This window comes from Nelumbo lutea, chromosome 6 (assembly GCF_056320005.1).
Source record: "Nelumbo lutea isolate HS-2025 chromosome 6, American lotus-T2T, whole genome shotgun sequence".
Classification (NCBI taxonomy): Eukaryota; Viridiplantae; Streptophyta; class Magnoliopsida; order Proteales; family Nelumbonaceae; genus Nelumbo; species Nelumbo lutea.
This window is the reverse complement of record NC_142689.1, coordinates 51,077,652-51,102,640: the sequence shown is the minus strand read 5'-3', so window position 1 is coordinate 51,102,640 and position 24,989 is coordinate 51,077,652. Positions and strand designations below refer to the sequence as shown.

Below are 24,989 nucleotides of genomic sequence, written 5' to 3'. Positions count from 1 at the left end.
AAAGTGATTTCATAAAAGTGTTTGTATAAAAGTACTTCCATACGAACACTTTCTTAAAAAAGCTTACATAAAAGTATTTTCTTAAAGTGTTTTCGTAAAAGTTCTTTTATAAAAGTATTTTTGTAAAAGTACCTTCATACATGTACTTTTATAAAAGTAAATGAAGGAGAAAATAATCACAAATGTTTACTTAAGTGCTTATTAGAAAAAGACTACCAAATACCCAATATAAAATAAGTGCTTATTTTAAAAAATAAGCACTTGAAAAAATTGGGTGCCAAATGCAAATAATAATAAGCACTTATTTTTAACTTAAACACTCCCAAACTTGGCCTAAATATCAAAAAATTAATATTTGTCATCATATTTTATCTTTAGAGTTTTTAAATAAGAAATTTGTTTTGACAATTGCCATCCCTTGGAAACTCATTTGCTCTAAGCTTCTCCCACGATGGTTAGGATGGATTTTTAAGCCCCAGCTATACTACAAGAATGGAATAAGATTGTATTGGCTTTAAGTTCATATTTTTAGGCCACTTTTTTATGAACTGTCTCTAGTTATCAACATCATCATCTAGGCTGGTTGGCAAGAGGCAACCGAATCTGACATAACATTGCATAGAACTTGACTGTAATGGCAATCCTTCAAAGCTCAAGCACCGAAATAGTATAAAGTTGGATACTTTCTGATTTCCATTCTTTTCTTTTCCTTTACCTTCATAATTCCATCATTTTGGGGACAAAATTTGAACATTAAAAAGGAAGTGGAGACATAATGTGCATTCTCTGGGACTGGAATTCCAAGAACCATATCCCTATTGGTGTTGAGAAAATTTTGAGGAAAGACCTTTTAATCCTGGAGTATTTACATATCGACAGATATCTTTCTTTTGCATCATCTTTTTCAAGTAAGTTCTCCTTTCAGAGCACTAGCAGCCCTTCGAACAGCTCTGGCAACCCTCCATATCTCATGTTGAATTGCTGATTTTGCTTCTTCCCTAGGCAATCTTGCAGCATCAGAAAAGGCATTGGCGATGCTGGGAAAAAAATCCAGTTTGCTTTGGTAGTCGTTAGAAGGTCCATACACCTGTTCAAACACAACCTCAATGTTGGATTAAACAGAGATTACTGACTGGAAAAGCTACAAGTAGGATTGAATTAGCATGGACAAGCTACAATCAATTCATGTAGACAACAAAAGGTATCATTTTGTAGGGCTGCAAACGGAGATCGGGATGCATTGAATATACATAGATCCAAATTTGATTCATTAGTATTCAGACTCGAATTGAGTCTTATCCATCATATTTTTATCTAAATTCAAATTGTATTTAGATATTGAATATCATAGGGTCATTTACTAAAACACCCCCTGTAGTTTAATGGATTTACAAAAACCTACCTTGTAGTTTGTGTTTTACTAAAACATCCCTTATGGTTTGCAACCGATTTTCAACCATCCTTCAGATTTAAGTGGAAAATGACAGTTTTAACCTTAGTATCTGTTTGGACCAATTTAATCTACATAGAATATAAATGGAAATGTCACTCTTGCCCCTAATAAAACATGGGCAACAACTTTTTTAATCAATTTTATTCTCTATTTGAAGAAGGAAGACATGCTGTTGCAAGTTAATAACCTTTAATGCATTGTTCTCTTCATTCCGCTGAAACCAAATAGTGTAGTAGATTTGAAAATTAAACAAGAGATCATTTTAAAAGTCCTATACGAAGTGTTAGGGGTACTTTCAAAATAAAATACCATAAGCCCATGCCTTTAAACATTTCCCACTCAGTATAGGTGGTCAAGTAAACTTTTTCAGACAGCAATATAAAAGATTCTTGATAAAAGGTTAAGTAGATCAGTTTCAAACTATAAGAGGAGTTTTCAGTAAAACGTAAACTAAGGGTAGCTTTTAATAAATCCATAAAACTATAGGGGTTTTTTAGTAAATGACCCAAATATTGTATGTCATGAACAAAATGAATTAAAAATAACTTGTATGAAACTTGAACCTATAACGTAAAAATACAACATTCAAGCCAATTGCACTAAAATAGAATATATAAAATCGAATCTGATCATATCAGACTTATCACATAGGATAGGGGTGGATCCATACTATACACAATTATAATAGAATCAAATTCAGATCACCCTTAACCAGATCAGATTCAAATTTCAATTCAGACGAATACCATTTACAGTCCTATCATTTTAGTTGTCTTAGAATGATGTCCTGAATTAATTGAAGTTAAACATGCATGCAAGGTTCAAAGTATCGGAAACGTAAGATGTATCAGAAAGACAATTTTAAGAGACGTATCGAGATACACTTTGGATGCGCATAGTCACATAGATACAAACCAAAAATTAAAATACACAAACATGTTAGAAAATTCAAATATATCCTAAAAAATATATTATTAACTATAATTACAAGTTTTAAATGATTGTAAATAAGTTATGTAAATGTAAAAATCCATATTTACAATCATTTAATTGTAAATAATTACAATTAATAACTGCTGATAAATGATGGAATAAATAAAATGTGAGAAAACAAAAAAAAAAAAACTAAAATATGAATGTGTATACATCAATTTTCAAATAACCAATATAAATGTTGCGTGTGTACATCACTTTATATTAGTATTTATTAGTATATAAATTTTAATAATTAATTCTAGCATTTACTAATAAATATCCATTAAGAAAAGAGAAATTTTACTTAAAAATAATAATGCATATCACCATAACAAACAAACGGGCATGGCCTAGTGGTGACATACTATTGGTAAAACCTAGTGACTAAGGTTCGAATCTTGCCAATTGTTTAAAGTCTGTAGTTTTTATACTAACAAAACGAAATTAATGAGACAAGGTCATTAATTAGTAGAATTAATAAGAGAATTTGAATTAGGCACTAAAATTCAAATTTAAAGTAGGAGTAATTGCCTAATTAATGAAAAAAAAGTTAGAATTAAAAATATAAGTAATTAAAGAGATTAATGAATGAAGGGCAACCAAAAAAATCAAGTGTATCAGGCTGTATCGGACAGTCCCGGGCCTATATGACCGATACAGAGCCGAAACAACCCAATACGAGCTTGTATTGGTGCTATACAAATGAAAAGAAACGGAACAAATGATTTCTACATGTTCCGCATATTGGGTTCTTGTCGGCACGATACGTATCGACCGATACAACCCGATACATTGCGAAATTTTGAACCTTGCATGCTTGTAACCCTTTCAAATTGAATACAAGTATCCCACGCCCTCCCCCAAATTGATGGGCATGGCATGGCTTACCATCACTTTTTCATATGTAGAGTGATTGATCCAAACTGCATGAGGAACAAAAACTCTGATTTTAAGGGCTCTACAGCCAATCCTTCAGCATGACATGTGGACAGAGCAAACAAGTAACTTCTGCCAAGATTTGTCAATAGCCTGGGTCAACCTCACAGACTTGAAGTGAGAAAGTGATCCATCCTCAATGGTAGAAATCCTTGCTGCAGTACAAGGAATTCAGATCGCCAACTAGCTTGGGGTGGAAAATCTCCCAGTTGAAGGTGACTTTCAAGTGGTAACAAGGTGGCTCCTAAACTTGGATACCACCATTTGGGGCTACAATGATCTCATCAAAAAAGTAGAGTGGTTAACCAGCAATATGAGAGTTTAGGTAAAATGGGTTAGTAGGCCTGCTAATTCTTTGGCTGATGCTTTAGCCAAACAGGGGGTTTCTAGGGAAGATCTTTTTTGTGCTTCTATGTAAGTTGTTATTAATTTGGAAATTTGTACTTAACTAGCCTGGAGATGTTGCAACTCGTGCCTTTCCTTGGGGACTTTGTACTATTATCTATTGCTGATTAATAAAATTATTTCAATTATCAAAAAGAAAACTTTAAAACAAAGCATAAATGATATATGTAGCATATGATAGAATTTATAAAAACACATATTATAAAGATATAGCAATATGAATGATTTTATAAGGTGCCTGCTTTGTAATTTGTTGCCTAGAGGGGCACCAAGTTGCCTATAATAGGCACCATATTGCTATAAGTCAAGGTGTTTTAAGTGTTTTACAATAAGAAGAAAGGCATTTTGGCAGGTGAGGTGCCTAGACAAGTGCCTAGTCATCTAAGCAACACCTTGACAACCATGAATAGAACAGACATGCTCTGCAAGATTCAACACATGGCTAATCTGGAGACCTATCCTGTGAATGGTCTTGATTGGAAAACAGAGTTCCACTATGTTTCTTATGAAAAAGAGGCCCCCAAATGGTTTATATAAGCTTTTCATGGTTTACATGTAATAAAATCATATCAGTTGTCTAAAATTGTCACTTATATATGGTAATTAAATATACTTTGATAAGAGAGAGCAAAAGAAGCAAGTTTTTTGTTATCAGTTAAACCAAATAATCTTGATAAATGATAGGGTTTATTTGGGATCTTAAATCACAAATAAATGGTCTGGGTCAGGACTAAGCCTATGAGTTTTTTATTGGTTGTTAGGACACCCATTGACCGGCCTATTTGCATTGATCCCTGCATGGTTTACATGTAATAAAATCATAGCAGTTGTCTAAAATTGTCACTTATATATGGTAATTAAATATACTTTGATAAGAGAGAGCAAAAGAAGCAAGTTTTTTGTTATCAATTAAACCAAATAATCCTGATAAATGATAGGGTTTATTTGGGATCTTAAACCACAAATAAATGGTCTGGGTCAGGACTAGGCCTATAAGTTTTTTATTAGTTGTTAGGACACCCATTGACCGGCCTATTTGCATTGATCCCTGCATGCTAATAAACTGGCAATTAATTGCCTTTACATCTCCTTTCCAATCCCCCACATACAACTCATCACATCATTTCATTTTCTGGACTAGTTTGCCTTTACTTCCAAAAGGTTGTTAGACAATTTTGTATGCCCTTAGCTTCAATCAAACTGATGTACTTTATGAGTTTATTGTAAATGAATAAAAGTGCATATTTGATTCATGTTCTCTTTGTATGTTTCTATGTAATACCCTTAAACTGGACACTTAATGAGACTCGTGTTAGTTTAGAATGTTCACAACTAGTGGGTCGGTCTAGGGAGACCTATCCTGACAAGGCTGACACTGTGGTGCCACCAAGTCGGTTGGGGTGGCTTGTCTCAGCTACCGGGGTGAGACCCTAGGCACATATAGTGTGGGATTAATTGAATCTTTGAACTGGACCAGATTTCCAGTATTGTCCTGAACCTTGGAGATTGATGGGCAAAACTGGAAAGTTACACCCGACCCCTAGACTCGATTATGATACTGCACTAGGTGTCGGATTGGGCTGTCTTTGATATACCAATCAGTGAGATCCTTAGCGGGGGTCAAAACCTAAGAATGTTGGGACAGTCTGAGAATTCATCTGAGTGGGTGATCATAGTGACAAGATCAACCCCTTTGTCGGACAAAGGTAATGATCGAGGATGCACTCTCACTAATGGAAACCAAGACTGCCGACAGCTGATTTTAATCGTTGATATTTGTTTTGCAAAATATATTTTATATGATATATAAAAAGTATATATATATTATGGTTTTAAAATGTTTGCAAAAGATTTTAATTCCCGAGATCCATACTTGAGAGAGTGCAACACTGTTCCTTGCAGCCGAATGAGAGGTCTTCTCTTGTCGGGTAGTGTATGATCATTATGGGCTGAGAGGTTAAGTGTAAGGCCATTGAGGATAATATGGGTTAATCTTGCATCTGCCCACAGTCCCTAGGTGTTACAAGGTGGCTTGGCCACATAGAGCCCATCTGATGGGTTTCATGGGGTGCACTGTCCATAACAGTGTATTCGGCCAGGCTTTGTAACAAAGGTTGGGCTGAACCCATGTGGTTGATGTGTAGATCAATGTTTGGGTCTCATGCCATACAAGGAAACCCAATTGGGCAGTAGTTTGGAAGGCTTAATGAATACATAACCCTTAATGGACCTTAAGCCCATTTCGAACTGGGCTAATTTGATTAGTCTTTAAGGGGCGAATTTTGATATAAGATCAGCTGATAGGATTGGGCCCACACCCTATCCACTCAGAGAATCCAAGATCTAAATGAGATTTAGATTTGGAAATTTCCTAATTAGATTAGGAACTGGCTGATCTAATCTACATATAAGATAAGGATTATCCCTTATCTTAAAGGGACTTCTAATCCAGATATGATTTGGGTTAGCAACTCTTAATGGGATTAGGAGCTGATCCCTTTAAGTCTATAAAATGAAGAGGGGGCGGCAGCCTTTAGACATCCAAAAACACAATCACTAGCAACAGTCTTGTCTTCAGAGATGAGATCACAGAGGAGAGAATTCTGCACCTTGCAAATTCTCTCTAGCCGCCTACTTCCTGCAATCGCCGCCTATAGCAGTTCGATCTCCATTGCTTAGAATTTGGAGAAAAGATTTATAGGAGTTGTATTCACTAGCCGTCCAGGTGATTCTTAAGAAGAATCAAGTTCTTAGGAAGGACACTGCTGATTCTGCTCCACCATGCACTGCGCCATCTTCAGTGGGAGCAGATTTTGGTTTCTACCTTGGGCGTGAACACTTCCGTTGAGATATATTATTTCTCTGTATCATGTATTATCTCTCTCTCCTCCTTTTGGTTCAGATCCGATTCAGTTTATGGTTCAAGAATGATCCTTGAAAATATGATTTTCTAAATAAGGAATTCGACTCCCAGTTGAAGGGAAAGAAAAATTTTTGAAATTCGCCCCCCCCCCCCTTTATTCCGCAATCTTGGGCGTCCATATGATGGTTTCCTTTCCCTTTAAAGATTACATTGGAAGACAAAAACAAAATTAAAAGAAAAAGAGTAAATAGTGTCAAGATGCTTTACCAGATGCTTGAACCATTGCTTTCCTTGAAGACCCGTTGCATCTATAAAACTTCTCTCTGTATGCATCAGACGATCATTCAATGAACGTCTCTTCAGCTCCAAGTCATCCTTGGTCTCTTGCTCTCTCAGTTTCTACAGATTTTTCTTTCCAAATGCATCAGAACTAAGGGGGAGCCACAAATAATAGTAAAACCAAATAATAATGTAAATTGTAAAGCATTTTTATTAGATTTCTAATCCTTTCATTAAATTAATTATTTATGCAAGAGTTTGCTCTATCTCACCTTTGTTGCTTCTTCAACTCCTTTGACAGCAGAAGCAAGTTCATGAATAGATGTAGTAATAGGAAGTAGAGACACATTACCATCCAATAAACGATTCAATACATTTGTATATTCCTGCATGAGAAAAACCATGGTGCAGAGAAAACATGTAAATGACAAAGTGCTGAACTCGAGTTAGTTTTCAGTATGGAAATATGATAACTATGATAATCATGAGATACCATTAAGTCATTACGTAAACCCGAGCTTACCATAAAGACCGGGATACAAGTTATCACTCTCCCATTCATAAGTTATTTCATGGCAACATTAGTCCACCATTTAATGATATAACAGTAATAGCCCATAGATTCTTTTGAAACTCAGGATAATACATGAAAAATATGAACCAAAAAAGGAAACAATCAACCGATTGACCATCGGTAATCAGTCATAAGAAATGTACCAATTAAGACTTGTCTTATTCATATACATTATACAACAGCAATACTCCAACTCAGTGACTCTTAGCTATTAGATATTTCAGATAAGGAATAAAAAGACTTCAATATAATTATCAAAAAAATAAAATAAAAGACTTCAGTATGTAAGTGAAATGGAAGTGTAGATACATACATGCAACTGAGCTGCATAAGAGAGGTAGTTAAAAGGTAAGATTGAATCATCAGCCAAGCGAAGAGCTAAAAGCCCCCACATTCCAGAAACTGGAGCAACATCAAAAACAGAGGTCATCTTGCAAGCAATGATCATGTAACTGCCTCTGTCTACTAACAAATCACTTCAAAAGCTTATTAACAGATAGACAATTTTGAGGACAAACAACATACCAGCCACATGTCGCTGAAAGAATGGATCTCCATAGTTTATCATCCAGTCATAAGAATCAAAAGCAGTATGATATGCTGGATAATCTAAACAAAAATGAAGAATCCATATGATACAAAATCAACTACTATCACAATTATAAAATTACTCATATGGATTATGCGTAAAATTGAAATTGCTAAAACCGAAAAAATTAGTATCAAAATTGCCCCTCCATTTATGATATTTCAATTAGTTGATTAAATATCCAGAATTGGCATTTCTTTAAAGTAGCATTGCATGGATTTTCTTAAATGGATGGCATGTCCATATTACAAATGCACTGGAGTTTTGACACTCCATGGTTTCTTGAGAACACCTCTATGTAACATTTCCTTTTCTTTATCTCTTAAGATTATTTATCAACAATGAACAGCTAATGTACAAGATGAATGCCATTTTTCATATTGAACTTTACTTGGTAAGAAAGACAACATTTTAGACCCATTTTTTGCATCTAAATAATGTTAGAATTCAAAAAAAAAAATGAACTATTTTAGTAGCATGTACTTTTGCATAGATGTGTCCACCAGTCCATGTTTTTTTATCTTGCCAAGTCAGACACTTGGACACACCTCATATTCTGACTCCTGTGTCTGTGTCCATGCAACAATTCTTTAAAGTCCAAAACTTATCGGTGCCATAAAAGTTTTAATCAATGATTTCTTCTCTAACATGTACCTTTTCCATAATACATATCAACAGAAGGAACCCCAACATGTTGCAAAAATGGAGCATAATCTGAATCAACTCCACTGAGCCGCTGGATCTGGAATATAAACAAACATCAATACCAATTACTAAACTCCACAGATTTCTATGGAAATACATGAAGTCCATTATGGACATCTGATCAAGAAAGAAGAAAGAATAAGGTCAGAATGAAGAACAAATAGAAACACTGTATGCAGTGTTTAGTATTGTGTCAGGAAAACCTTAAAACAACTATTTTTTGCTTCCTGGAACAGAAAAATAGTGGAAATATTTCTTTAAATGTTACCAAGTAGAACCTAATATACCATTTATCTCAGGATACATGCATACATATATACAAACATATATGTGTAGGTAGACTATAAAAAGCATATTGTTTTGATGAGCAACAGAAAATTTTTGTTGATATGTCTAATAAAATGATGTACAGTAATGATATGCCAAGCACCCCATGTAAGTAGTAGCTAACCCTGGGAAGATCATAAGAAGAGTAGGAATCTGCAGAAACAAAAAACTGTAGAAAAAGATGATGGAAAAAAGAAGAAAAAGAATAGAGAAAAAAATGAGAGAGCAATCAGATCTGACCGCCCTTTCCCATTGGTATTTATACTTTAAGTAAAAAATAAGTACAATGACTAATATGCCCTTATAGGGCGACCATGTAAGTAGTGGCCAGCCCTGGGAAGATCATAAGAAAAGTAGAAATCTGCAGAAACAAAAAACTGTAGAAAAAGATGATGGAAAAAAGAAGAAAAAGAATAGAGAAAAAAATGAGAGAGCAATCAGATCTGACCGCCCTTTCCCATTGGTATTTATACTTTAAGTAAAAAATAAGTACAATGACTAATATGCCCTTATAGAGCGACTAACACATAAAACTGCATAAAAAACTTAAAAACATCACTCCAAAGGGTCCCAACAAGAGTGTTGTGGTCCCCACTTCCTATCTAAACAATTAATAAACAAAAACAACTAACAAATTTGCACAAAATCCTCAACACTCCCCCTCAAGTTGGGAGTAAATGTCACACATTCCCAACTTGCATAGGTCACGTTCAAGCTTGTTCTTTGCAACCCCTTTGGTGAAGACATCAGCCAACTATAACTCAAAAGAGACATAAGGCAAGCTGACTTCTCTGGTTGTCATCCTTTCTCTTATGAAGTGTCTATCAACCTCAATGTGTTTTGTCCCGTCATGTTGAACAAGATGGACAATATTGATTGCAACTTGGTTGTCACAGTATAATATCATGGGTTCCTTTGCATCTATCCCAATCTCACTCAACAAGGACCTAACCCAAAGTAATTCTAAAACACCATGGGCCATAGATTGTGGGCAATATTGATTGCATCTTGGTTGTCACGATATAACATCATGGGCTCCTCTGCATCTATCCCAATCTCACTCAACAAGGATCTAACCCAAAGTAATTCTAAAACACCAGGGGCCATAGATCTGTATTCGGCCTATGCACTTGACCTAGCCACCACTGACTGCTTTTTACTCTTCCATGAAACCAAATATACTTCCACAAAGGTGCATACCCCTAAAGTGGATCTCTTGTCACCTAGACAACTTGCCCAATCTACATCTATATAGGACTCCAGTTTCATATTCTCATGATCTAAGAATAGAATTCCTCTGCATGGATGCTTCTTCATGTATGCAATTATCCTATTAATGGCTTTCCAATGCTGAACCCAAGGAGCATGAATATACTAACTCGCAACACTAATAGCGTAGGAAATGTCCAGGCGTGTCATACATAAATATAGTAGCCAACCTACCATCCTCTAATATCTCCCAACATCCTTAACCAACTCACCATTAAAAGCATTAATCCTATGTTCAGGCCAATAGGAGTATCAACTAATTTCACTCATAGTTTCTCAGTTTCTTGTAGTAGGTCCAATACATAATTCCTCTAAAAGATGAATATTCCATGCTTGGATCTTACAACCTCAATCCCCAAAAAATATTTTAGTTGACCTAAATCCTTAATCTCAAGCTCCTGCTACAATGACTTCTTGAGTGCATCAATCTCCCTCAAATCATTCCCTATAACAACTATATCATCCACATACACAATCAGTACAAACACAAGTGCTTCTCTCCTTTTCACAAAGAGAGTGTGATATGACTGGGTCTATGTGTATCTAAAACAGATCAATGCCCCCCTAGATCTTTTAAACCATGCTCTAGGTCGTTGTTTTAAACCATATAATGACTTTTTTAGCCTACAAGCTTTTCCCTCACCAACATTCTCTTAAAAACTGGCCGGAAGGTCCATATATACCTCCTCCTACAAATCACCATTAAGGAGTGCATTTTTAACACCAAGCACACCCAAAAACTCTCAAAGGTATATGAAAGATCTCCCCATCTGGAAAAATTAAGACTAAATGGCACCTTAAACCTAAGTTGTGTGAAGGTATACGGTAAATCAAGTACACAACCATGAGAAATGCATCCCCCCCCCCCAAAAAAGAAAAAAAGATTAACTGAAGAATACACCATAAGACTTCTTGCCACCTCCACAATGTCTCTATTTTTCCTCTCTGCTACCCCATTCTGTTGTAGTGTATAAGCACAAGTACTGTAATGAATCACCCCATGCTCCAAAAAATATGTGGCCAAATCCTTCTCAAAATATTCTTTAGCATTGTCTAAGCTGAAAATCTTAGCCCTCACCCCAAACTATGTGAGAACCATCTAGTAGAACTATCACACCAAAATAGGTATCTCATCACGTAATCTCATCAAATATAGACAAGAATACCGAGTGTAATCACCCACAAACAAAAGAAAATAACGATATCCACCCATGGAAGAAATATGATAAGGTCCCCATGCATTAGTGTGAACAATATCAAAAGCAAAACTTCTTTTATTACTTAGTTTAAAAGAATGTCTGCAATGTTTTCCCAACTGACAACTTTCAAACTCTAGACTAGATAACTGAACAGATTCAAACAACTTTGAAAACAAACATCTCAATGAACTAAAAGAAAGATGACCCAACCGATTATGCTAGAACATAATCTAACTCATTGACTCTAATTCACTATTGCTGCTACTAACATGGTGGCTCTAATGTCTTGGAATCTGATTTAAAAGGTAGACTCCATTCACCTCACGACCACTCCCAATCGTCCTCTTTAACTCCAGATCCTACACAACACAATTACAAGGAAGGAAAGTCATTGAACAATTCAAATTTTTTGTCAGATTGCTCACAGAAAGAAAATTAGTATGAAGTCTGGGAACATGCAAGATAGAGGACAAACTAATGCCATCAGTCACCTTAACTATCCCTTTCCTAGCAACGGGAATATGAGAACCATCTGTTGTAGAGACTTTATCTCTACAAGAAAACAACTGGTAAAAACTGAAAAGGGTAGGCATGTTGATTGTGTGCTCAAATGCTCCTAAGTCTATAATCCAGGGCGGTCCTCCTTACTTGAGGTGGAAATCTGCAACTGCATGTGAACTACCTATATGAGCAATGGAAGTAGTGTGACTGGCGTCTACACTCTACTGCCCTCTTAAAGAACTAGAACCAGCCGAATCCTTCTTATTCATAAGTTGTCCAAACTTTCCCAATTCAGTTCTGACTACTACCATTGCAATAGACTCCAAATTGACTTGGGTAAGATCCTGGAGTCTCCAATAACTATCACATTTGCATTTCCCTTCTTGTTCTTAACATGAGCTGGTATGAGATGTGGATGGAGCTTCTAGCAAGTGTCTCTAGTATACTTAGGCTTCCTGCAGTAGTCACACACTAAATCCTTCTTATCCTCCCTCCTAATCTCACTGGTCCCCTTGTCTCCATTTGGCTTAGGTTTTATGCTGAGCATAGCCATTTGGTCAACTCTAAACTATCTCAACATGACATTCCTCCTATTTTCCTCTCCAAACACAAAGGCATAAGCTTGAAGGAGTCACACTCTCTTTGGAAAGGATGTGTTGCCTAAAAATATCAAATCCAAAGTTCAATCCTGCCAAGAACTCAGACTTTATTCTTCTCTACCAATTTTTTGATAGGTTGTTGCAGCTTTAGACTCTCCCAAACCACAGCCTCCTACCAAAGTGTTTTTAGCATGGAGAAATACATAGCAAGAGGCCTATCTCCCTGTTTTGTATTTATTAATCACCTAATTCCTCAACTGATAGGCTCTGGCTACATTCTTTTTCTAGGAATAGGTCTCAGTCACTCCATCCCAAATCTCCTTTGTTGTATTTGCCCAAAAAAAATATTTCTTACCAAGACATCACCATGTAATTCTCATGTAGCCACCGAGAGGAATCTATATCAAGTTCCTTCTCTTCTATAGTAAGGTATCCCAATTTCCCACAATCTCCAATAGCCATCTTGGCTAATTGTGCCCACTCTAAATAGTTTGTACCATCTAACTTAACTATGGTAATAATCCCAAGTCCAAAAGATTCTTCGGAGACCACTCCACCCAAGCCTCCACCCAGTCCTATGTCATTGGTTGAACTCTGCCCAATGCTCCAACCCTCCGCAATTCTCAAAATAGATTAGAAAAACAACTATAGGTGAGAAAAAATCAACTTATCTCCTTCAGAGACCTCAACCACCCTTCTAGTACTCAGAAACCTTCTCCTACCAAGATTCTTATCTTTGTGGAACCCAATAGAAACAAGAAAAAGGCTGTCGCTCCCTCCAAAGACCTCAGAAATTCAATGGAACTTTGAACCGCCCCTTTAGAATTCACCAAGAACTCCAAAAAATCTAGAGTGCCCCTTCCCATGTCAAAATTAAAGAGTCCTACTACAATTAGGATTCTTCCCCCTTCTCCAATTCTTCCTAATTTTGGTAATCAACCCTAGATCTGCTACAAGGGGTTCTAGATCCACCAAAAAATCCAAAAACTGGGCACTTTTGAGGTCTTCAATCAGCCCTCTAACTCATCATGTAGTTTAGTTGATCTATGGCTACATGATGGGAGCAAATAAAAGCTCAAATCCTGCTCTGATACGAAGTAGAAATCTGCAGAAATTAAAAAAAAATGTAGAAAAAGATGATGAAAAGAAGAGATTTTGTGAGAAGAGAGAAGAAGAGAAAGAATAGAGAAAAGAATGAGAGAGCAATCAGATCTGGCCGCCCTCTTTACACTCTACAAATTTGCATTTGTACTCCTTCCAAACTGAGCCTAAGTAAAAAATAAGTACAATGACTAATAAGAGTGTTGTGGTCCCCACTTCCTATCTAAACAAATAATAAACAAAAACAACTAACAAATCTGCACAAAATCCTCAACAAAAAGCACTTTGCCTAATAAGGCAGATTCTTCTGATCCCACTCAGATGAAACAAAACATATTGCTGATATATAGTATGTCAGCACCTTCCCTGAAATACTCTAGCCCTGATTTGGGCAGTTGAATGTTCTTATCTGACCAAAGTGTATATTTGAAGCTACTCTGGATTCTGTAATATTTTGTTCATAAATCACTTCTGATTCATTTATTTCCATGTATGGATCCTTTTCTTCATGAGTATACATAATCTACCAGTGGCAACAAGTTATTTTATCAGTAAAGTAGCAAAAGGATAACGCAAAGTAGGGCAGTAGAAGACAATCACTTATCACTAAAAGACAAATTAAGCAATAAGCAATAAGTTCAGCCACTTCAGCTGCTCTTAATCAAATAACCCCTTAGTCTAGGCATCAAGTTCAAGTTTCCAAGCAATGTTGTTCTTAATAAAATCCTATCAATTTTGTAAACATAGTAACTCAAGAAATTGGAAGGCATCATAGTCTGAGATCTAAAATTATGATAAAGATAAAAACTATCACAATTTGAACTAAATTCCAATGGTCTAAAAATTAAAAAAAAAAAAAATCTAAGCTCACATTGATTCCTCTATTTGTAGCAGCCCAATTCTGATATACTGTCATGCCCTCAGTATCAGGATCTTTGATCTGAAAACAGACTCGACCAAATCATCAATAAGTAAATAATATATTAAAATTCTTTCATTGATGAAGAGCACCTGTGCAAATGGTGTGTTTATATTTGAGAGAGAGTGGTTGTTAAAAACCCATTACAAGAATATGCTTATTTAAACTACACATGTAATTCTTAAATAACCGAAATACTTCTTACATGGAAAATTACTTGAGGTTGCAGCAATGCCCATAAATTAACATAATGACAAATTTGAGGTGTCCATATTGATTCACCGTAAAAGATAGATTGGTGAAAATTCATAACTAAAAGTAAGCTCAAGGTTTTTACATAAGAAAAAAGAAAATATTTGAAGCCCCCAAAACATCCAAGTGCCTTGTTGGAACTAGTTGGAAAACAATGAAAATTCATCTAGTTTAGTTTTTATTTTCATCACTATGACCATAAGGCTCAGTTTGGCAAGAGTGCAAATACAAGCATGTTTAGTGTAAATACAAGATTAAGAAAGACAAATATGGGATTTTGCACTGAACATATTTGTATTTGCACTCATCCCAAACTGAGCCCAAAGCTCAACAACAATTTTTTCAGAAAAGTTGAATACTGGGATTAGAGGGTAATCTTTGTGACTTTTAAGGATCATATATTGAGAGGATAGCCCAGATTTACCACTATACCCTCCATGTGAAAAGAAAAGATTGCCATCAAATAAAGATTAAAGGAAAAGAATCTCACCAACTTGAACTACAATAATAAATCATTTAAATCCTTAATTTATAATATACAGGAACTAACATAACCACTCAGAAACTATTATACCAAGATGCCTTACATAAGGGTGCATCATCAACTTCAATTTTTAGTGTAAACTCTGTATTCTAAATATCATTTCTTGCTGAGTTGTTTCCATATGCAGGAAGAAAAAAGGATTAGCTAAACAATTTAGCTGTTCAGCAGGCTGTGGAACCAATAATAACACTCCACACCAGTCATAAAATACATGGGGCCCACAACCATTCAACCCTTCAGTGTGGACCCCATGTATTTTATAACTGGTGTGGAGCATTATCATTGGTTCCCCAGCCTGCTATACAGCTGAAACATTCAGCTAATCCAAATTCATCCAGGTAATATAGTTCAGAAACTAGGAACAAATACTTATTTTAAAATTGTCTTAAGATTTTCTTTTGAAAAGTAAGTTATTCAACATTAAACAGGCTGATCTCAAAATGGTTAGAGGATTTGTTGCTATTTTTATTTTAGCTACCTTCTTTGCAACCTCAACAAGAACATTATCCAGTTGAGGAGTTGCACGAGCAAAAAATCCTGTTCCTTGAACAGCACAATCAACATTAAGATAAGCAACAGCATTTGAACCCAAATTCACAAGATTCTGCTCAACCCACTCAGTAGATCCCACCTGAAGCCAGAAACATCAATCAACATATTAGTTATTACCATTGAGTAAACCACGCCCAGTTAAATTGAAGATTCCAAAATTCTGACTTCGTGGATAAAAAATTGAGTAAGAACAAGATGCTTAGGCCCAATTGGCCTTAATTTTGACCTTCCCCATATTGATATGAAATCTTTCAAACTAGAATTATTTAACAATTTCCTGAAACCATAGAAGTTTCTGTATGGTATCCAATTCTACAAAATAAAAGTTATTTGACAATTTTATCAAAGCATGTAAAGTCTTTGCATAATTCCTATATATATATATATATATATATATATATATATAATTTATATCTATTTTGAATTCTTTATTTTATATTTATTTTCATTTTATTTGATTTGAATTACTTTTCATTATCTTTATAGAGAATATGAGGTGAGGTGAAAGCGAGAGCCTTATTTGTATAAGTATAAGAAAAAGCATGATATGTCTATACCATAGCGAAAAAAATCAATCGAAGTAATGGTGACAGTTATTCCATATATTTGGATATTGAAAATCAGATTTTTGAGATTGACAATGATTGTTCTTTTCTGAGTGAATTCGAAAAATTTATTTCTAGTTATCTGAACTCTACTTATCCAATAAAGGGATCTAAGAGTGACAATCTATGAATTTTCCTAATTTCTATGTATACTAAACTACTATAGTATCCTATATATAATTTAATAATTCATTTTTATAATTAAAAAAAAATAATTGTTTTATTGTTTTTTATTATTTTCTTTGTTCTATTTCCTTTTCCTTCAGATGAATCTAAAACTCCATAGTATATTATCACGGGTTGAATCAAAAGAAAAAAGACACTTCAAATATTTCCCCATTTACTTTTTTACTTTACCTTTTTCTTTTCTGTCAGAAAAAAGTAAATTCCCTATTTTTTTGTCCCCATTCCTAAATTCAATATTAAAATGAAATAATAGGAAACTGGAAATGAAAGTATCTTATCTATTATATATTTTGTGTTTATCTTTCAAAAAAAAAGACCAGAAGTATTCATAATTCCCCCAAAATATAGAAGGCCTGCATGTTAAGCTGAAACGAACTAATATTAGGATTCCAAAATACCCAAAAAAATGTAAATTACTCAAAATCAAAATGGAGCAGCAGAAATTCAAATTTTCATTTATAATTCAGAACCTTTATTTTAATAATATCATCATCATCGTTCCTACCATCTAAGCCTTGTACCAACTATATGAGATTGGGTACATGAATCCTTTTCACATTCCATTCTTTCAATGTCATATCCATTGTTAAAATATGGGCCTTTAAACCATTTCTCGCTTCCTCAAACCACATTCATTCTGGACTGGCCCTAGCTCTTCTAGCCCCTTCAACTATTAATGGATCATTTCTCCTTACTGGTGCTGTGAGTTTGTGAAACAACCTAGATCTGTCTTGTTAAGTTTAACAAGGATATTTATTTGGAATCTAGTGTAATGAAATTCATATACGCACTTTTGCATGTCAAGAGGGCTTAGTAAAACATGAGAGGCTGTTAAAAATGCAGATCAGGCAGTAATTTCCTAACAAGCACCATCTTGCACCCAGTGCATGGTAGAAAGACATTTTAACTGTACTATTTTCCTAACCAATAAGGCCAATTTGAAAAGGAATGTTGCATGACGTCTTTGGACCATTAAGAAAACTACCCCATCTCATGTTATTCATGGTAGTAGAACAATGATCAAATGTAGATTCCTTACCATTCCAAACTCTTCTGCATCCCAGCTGCAGAGAATAATAGTCCTCCGAGGGGTCCATCCTAAACGTATCATGAGGGAATATCGGCGAGCAATGTCAAGTAGGGCTGCAGTTCCACTATTCGGGTCAACAGCACCATATGTCCATGCATCTCTATGGTTCCCAAGGAGAACATAGCGGTCAGGTTCTTCCCAGCCCCTTATGACTGTAAAGATGTTACGAATTGTCACCATCTTTTTCTCCTCCTGGAAAGGTTAAATAAGATAATAAAATTTTAAGATAACAAAGATATGGAGAAATAATGAAACCATAGAGGATTAATAACAAAGCTATGGAGAAATAATTAAGATAACCAACTATAGAAACATCTGTTACTGTGGGAAGCAGAGATATTTCACCATGAATCTACGAAGTTAAAATAAAGAACACTGATAATCATTATCTTCCCCCCAAGGAAAGCATTAATAACCATTTTTTGATAAATAAAAGCATCTCATTTAAGGAAAATAAGCAACCCCAGATGAAGTAGCAAGCCAACAAGTACAATGCCAACGTGGCTCACACCAAAATTTACAAATTATCAATATATTTTGCACTAGAGATTACAAAGTGATTCCTAGCCTTGGTTCTCCCCAATCCAAAAACTCCTTAACTGGTCCAACCTTTGCTAATGCATTGGCCAGTCTATTTGCACTTGTAGGGATCAACTTGAATGAGGTATTCAAATTTCAACCTAGCAGATGAGACTGTCTAACTAAAGGTTTAAATTTCCATGGGATGCCCACTCTATCTTCCATCCAGTATATGATTGTCTGGCAGTCCCCTTCTAAATCAATATCAGTCCACCCCTTCATAACAATCAGTTTCATCCTTTGTATTAAGGCTTGCAATTCAACTTCTAGGAGTCGGTTACCCCTAGGAGATTAACATATTTTATAAAACAAAAAACAAAAAGTTTCGCGATAGGCAGACAACAAAGAAAAATGCAAGAAAATCAGTTTAATAAAGTTAATTGCCTCCTGCCAAAGAAACATGTCAATTATATATATATATATATATATATATATATATATATATATATATATATATACCTAGACCATCCTGATTAATCAAACCTTGCATCCATTACATGTAACAATATTGTATAACTCAGATCAACTTGGCAGTTTGACTGGGCAAAGTGGGAAACATAAGTATCCAGGTCTACTGCAAATTACCAAATTATTCAACAAAAGTCAATTCTAAATTCAGTGTATCAATAACAAATCATGCAAATCAAGTGAATCATTTCATTAATTTATTCATACTTACAGATACATGATAAGAGACTCTGCTATTAATATAACTGACAAAGAATAAACTAGATCTACAGATTACAATACCACTCATGGTCATAACAAATGGACCTAGATATTTTAAACTTGCATCTTAAACTAGGTGAATCAATGTCATGAAATTAACGAATTAATGAAATAGAATTTTGGTATTTAGATTCACCAGACAACCTAGAAATCACTAATTGCAAGAATACAAGCCCAAGAAGCAGTAAATACTGAGTGCACCTGCATTTGCATAACAACGAAGCATAAAGACTAGCTATAATTAAAATACATGGATTATTGGAGGGTATTTTTAGTAACAAAGCACCCTCTAGATTTGTTGTGTTTGTTGCAACACATTTAATGTGCATTGCACTATCATTCCCATTTCCTATCTATTACTATATCAAGCAAAAAGACCTTGCTAGAATTTCAGTGAGACTCCAGACGAAGATTTAAAAAATAACATATTTTCTAATGTTTCCATTTCCATTGGTACCGAGAAACTTTTTTTATGAGCAACACAAATTGGAGAAGCATTACTAGCATATATACATTCTCTCTGATGCTTTAATATCAGTTATATTGTTTTAACATGTTTTACTTTATTGGTCATAACAATATTAGGTTTTCAGTTCATATGCATATAGATATCATCTAAAAAATTTGTTTAACATGATTCTTCTCTTTAAACCTAACTAATATTAAATAAAATATAACAAAATAATATTTACAGGCCTAGTATACAACAAGATGTATTTTTATGTACCATACGACAATGAATAATGATAAAATAAATTTTTAGACCTTTAATTTTAGTTTAAATGGAAGAGACAATCTTGAAATTGTATAATTATTTTAGAAACATGTTTTATCACTTTATAGTGATATAATAACTTAAAGGGTTATGTCCTTTTGTGATTTTAAAAATATATTAACAATTATATTTCAAAGATTATTGTTTAATAATATTCTAAGATTTTTCAAATTAATTCAACATAAAATTCCGGTTTTTAAGCAGTTAAAAAAATCACCAAAACCAACATTCTGCATGCATATTTGTCAATATTGCCCATTAGTTCCCTTAATCTAAAAGACTTGGAACCATGGAAACAAGGTTCAAATTTATAATTCCAATAGAAGATAACACTTGGATAACAGTAAAAACAGTACCCTACATCAACTTCCCCACCCACCCTCTTTCCTAACAATTCCTCCACCAAGTCCAACATGCTCAGATGATCAGGCACATACAGTATTGCATGTACCATCTCCTGGTATATAGATATGAAAATAAGTTATGAAGACTAGCACTCTTTGTAGTCCATGCTGACCTGCCCTACACTCGGTATGTGGTTTTACTTCTTGGGTTGCCTTGCAGGGCTGCATATGGTATCTGATTCAATTCAATTTAAATATACGCTCATATATACTTAAAAATTTTTATTATATCTATTATTGAAGTTGGTCTCAATGTTGCATTTTCACTAAATTATCATATGTTCAAGTTTTAGACAAGTAATTTTCAATTCATTTTGTTCATAAAATATAATATTGGAATCATTTTTAGCTCATATTATTAATAATATATAATATTTTGACCATTTTTAGTCTAATTTATTTATACTATTTAATATCCAATTATAATCCGAATTCGATTCAAATCCGCTAGATGATCCGATTCGAATTCATATGTAAACAAAACAAATTCTTGATAAAAAAATTAAACAAAACAAATTCGGATATGCCTATATCTAATTCGATCCAATCCCTTTGCAGCCCTATTGCCTTGTACCGAACTAGTGGGGCAGTAGGAACTCAAATTGTTCCATAAAATTTGTCAGATTAATGGGTCCATTCTATTTTATTATGTCAACCACCCTCGCTGGATCCTGCCAGAGAAATTAACTTCATTCTTTTTTTATTTTCCTTTTTTTATTTAAATCTATAAAATCAAAAATAACATAGCCACAATCTAATCAATTGTCCTAATCAGACCAAGTAAAATATTTGAATATTTGGGATAGAATATCATAAGCGTAGCCAGCGCTCACCACTGTATGGGACCAAGTGGACCCAGAACGCATCGCTCACCGCCTCATGTTTCTCTGGGACCTCATACCATGAATTTCCATAAAATCGTAGTCCACATGCGGGAATGCGGCGGTGAGCCGCACCTGACAAGTGACAAAGTTGGTCGTACGCTGAAGGCCCATGCCTCGCCATATGTGGTTGTCAAAGCAAAAGACCAGATGGGCACTACCTAGCAATATGCCTGTCATGCCTTAGCCTTTGAGCAAACAATTGCCATAACGAACGAATCAAACAGAACATCAAAATGAACAGACCTAAAGCCAGCAATTCTTTCTAGGGAATACGCAAGCAATCGGCGCAGTATAGAATATCGCTACATGATCATACTAATAAGATGCGCATAAGAAAAACATCGAACATTGTTGTCAGGCATCAATACCCACCTGGTAAGTGAAATTCACTAGCGTCGGGCCTGGACCGACCCTGCTCACCCTGGAACGTAAGGCATCACTCCTCCACTCGTAGGGCACCCGAGCCCCTTCCAGCGACCTCAAGAGAGTCTCAGCATTCTCAGCAGAGATGGGCATGGATGGAATTTTCGGGAATCTTTTCTTTACCTCTCCGTCCTCAGAACCCAGCTTCTCTCCACCTTCAACACCGGCCCAACCAGGCGTCAGGGGATCGCCCAACCCTTTCATCACCGTCCCTCTTTCCACCCCACCGAGCGTATCCCCGTCGGCGTACAATAGCACCGCCACGGCCCCTTTCTCTGCTGCCTTCTCCACCACCGTTCCCCTTGAGATCTTCCCTCTCCTGGCAATCACTACGCACCCGGTAACTTCCACCCCCAGCGCCTCCAGCTTACGGTAGTCCTCTTCACCACCGTAGTTAACAAAAACCGCCTTAGCGAAGGCCGACCCAGATGGGGAGTATGCATGGTAAGGCACCACAACCTTACCCACATGACCAGCTTCAGTCAAGGACAGCTCCTTCCACGTTCCGTCTCTAAAATGCAGCGAAAGTGAGGCATGCGCAGGATAAGACAGCAGAGCTTCGAACTCTTCCGTGTGTGTCTCGAGGCCCAAATCCCTGAAATGGGTTTGCACGTATTCGGCGGTCTGTATTGCAGGTTCGGTGCCGGCGAGGTGGGGGTGAACGGTAAGAGCTCGGAGGTAGGAAGAGATGGTATAGTTGGTGGATGAAGCGAGGAAAATTTCTTGAAAACGAAGGGCATTTTCGGTACTTCGGACGGGTGTCCTTGTGTGAGTGTGGTTTAGGGTATACAGCCCTAACATACAGAGAAAGATCACAAAAATTAGGGTACAGGAATAAGAAGATGGAAGAGCAGTAGAAATGGCGGCGTGTTTGGAAGCATGTGGCGAGAGAGACAGAGCCATTTTTTTTTTGGATTTCCTCACTAAACAAAGAGCTAACAGAGGGATTTCTACATACAGAAAGAGAAAGAGAGAAAAAAGCTAGGTTGCTTCACCGAAATGTTTGATCGGAGAAGAATTTTCCGACAACTGATAAGAGCTTTTGGTGTCTGTCGAATTGAATGCCAGTATCGGAAGTGGAGTCTACTGCTGAGTTAATGGTTATGGTAGTGTAATATAATATACTAAAAAAAAGTGTTAAGATCTGCTACCAACAGGAGTCCCAACTCTCCCAACCAACCATCACATTCGCACATGTGAGGGAAAATAACGGTTAAGCCCAGAGTCAGAATTATTTGGTCCAAAGTACAGTTGCGTAGGTGACAAAAGGAAATGTTTCCAATGTGCGGCTAACGTTGGGAGCGTTGTGTTCAGATCTCTATCCCTACGTTAATCTGTGTACATAATAAAATAAGATATATCTTGCATCAGGGATCTCTTTTTCATTATTATTTATTAATTTTGTGAATTTTATGAATTTTTATTGAGCAGAATTAAAGAAAAGTCAAGTATTCAATTAAATTTTATAATTTTACTATTGGTATTGGGACTCGTGCAATGTACATGATTGATTTATCAAGAAAAGTGAACTAATCAAAACTTATAAGGAAAGAATGCAATATTCTCTAAAATAATTAAATCTTTATTTTAATAATTTGTTATACAAATGTTTTATAAATTTAATAATTTAGTAATTTGGATTAATTATCTTAATATTTTTTAACAAAAATAATATATTATTGCTAGTTACTTAATAAAATGATTGTTTTTTATATTATTTGTTAGTGTTTTATTTTATTTAGTTTACTTTATTAATGATTAAATGTTTTTGATTTTTTGTAAATATTATTTAAAGATTAGTAAATATATAAAATTAGGCTATAACCATAATTAATTTAATCTATCATAATTGAATTAATCTAAGTCCAAACTTAATGTTTAAGACTTTAGACTAGGCTTGGATTCACCCTCATCTTGACCTAATTCACCCAAGTTGCATGCATCCTAACATTCATAATTGGACTGAAACAAACCAAGTGCAACTCATGCATGCATTATTTCTATGGTTTTTTAACTATTTTTAAATAATATTGAAACCAAAGAAGTTATGAAGGATAGACTATCCCCATTGTGTAGTCTAATGAAAACTTTGATAGTGTATTAGCAGTTTTTAAGGTTGTATGGCCTACCCCATCCCACACCTTAAGTGTAATAATATTTGTTTGTGTCTATAAGCTTGCCCATGTTAATTATAAAACTATGGTTTATACAAATTAAAATTTTTAGTTAATTATAGTATAGTATAAAAAATATATAACATTTTCACACACACACACACACACATACATACATACATACATACATACATACATGCATGCATGCATATATACATATATATATGTATATATATATTGTTATCTAAATATTATATAATAATATTTATCATATATACATATAACTTCCAAGTTGAGCTTATTAGGGGTTGCTTAGCTTGGGCCCTATCCGCTAGGGTTGTTAATGAACTCCGAAAGTTCGATACCCAATTAGATTTTGGATCAGATTATCCCATATTTGGATTTTAGAACTTGCATATGGTTAATAATATATATGGCAACAAACATCCAGATTTTCTTATCTTTTACTAATTTATAGGCTATATTAATTTCTTAGGACATTTTTTTAGGCCAGCTCCTATGACCAACATCGTGTCTTAGTCTTGAAGTTGAACACTAAGGGGATGTCATTAAAAGATTGTTGGATTTTAATCTCATAAGAGAGTAAATCTAATGGGTTTGATTTGTCAATTATATGAGAAATTGCACCTGCACACTTTATTGAAAAATTAGCTTTTTTTTCTTGCAAAACCTAGTTTTGAACTTGTCCCACATTGGAAAATTATAAGTTTTGTTTTCAGTTTTTTAATAGGAGTTGATTTACACTCCTTAGAATTAGTAGAGGAGAGTATGGGGGTTCGATACCGTGCAACGCGTGCGCACACGTGTGTGCGGTGCAATGAGGCACTTTAGAGGCACACTTTGCACGCACCCACGTGGCTCGCGAAAGCTGGCTTTGGTTTTGGTGCGATGTTGACTGTTGATCACCGTGGATGAGATCAACGGTCACAATTCGATCGGTTGTGATCAAGAGGCACAATTCAAAGTTAACAGTCATTAATTGTTAACTACTTTTTAAGTAGTCACAATGTTTGAAATTGTGACTGTTCAAGGTGCCTTCTCTGAACCAGCACCTACATTTTCTTCATACATCTTCATAAACTATTTAAGGAGCATGAATCAAACTCCAAAAACACACAATTTTGAAATTCACTATCT

At 35.1% G+C, this 24,989-nt stretch overlaps 1 protein-coding gene across 1 annotated transcript; it reads right to left on the bottom strand.

Annotated features, from left to right (window-relative positions):
- Positions 1-665: 665 nt before the first annotated feature.
- AMP1 (Peptidase M28 family protein) lies at positions 666-23,186 on the bottom strand. The gene is made up of 10 exons (XM_088952287.1): positions 21,667-23,186; positions 17,873-18,115; positions 15,969-16,121; positions 14,647-14,715; positions 8,729-8,816; positions 8,011-8,094; positions 7,799-7,887; positions 7,184-7,297; positions 6,900-7,031; positions 666-1,087 (listed from the first exon to the last, which is right to left on the bottom strand). The coding sequence occupies exons 1-10, from the start codon at positions 22,618-22,620 to the stop codon at positions 905-907; spliced, it is 2,109 nt and encodes a 702-aa protein (XP_088808413.1). The 5' UTR covers positions 22,621-23,186; the 3' UTR covers positions 666-904.
- Between the last annotated feature and the right edge of the window lie 1,803 nt (positions 23,187-24,989).

Excerpts from the sequence above, each read along its gene's own strand:
- AMP1 (XM_088952287.1), bottom strand. The coding sequence starts at position 22,620 with ATGGCTCTGTCTCTCTCGCCACATGCTTCCAAACACGCCGCCATTTCT. Across the intron at positions 8,817-14,646 it reads CTACAAATAGAGGAATCAAT|ATCCAGCGGCTCAGTGGAGT; the intron begins GTGAGCTTAGAT and ends TTTATATTCCAG. Across the intron at positions 7,032-7,183 it reads GAGTTGAAGAAGCAACAAAG|AAACTGAGAGAGCAAGAGAC; the intron begins GTGAGATAGAGC and ends AAAAATCTGTAG.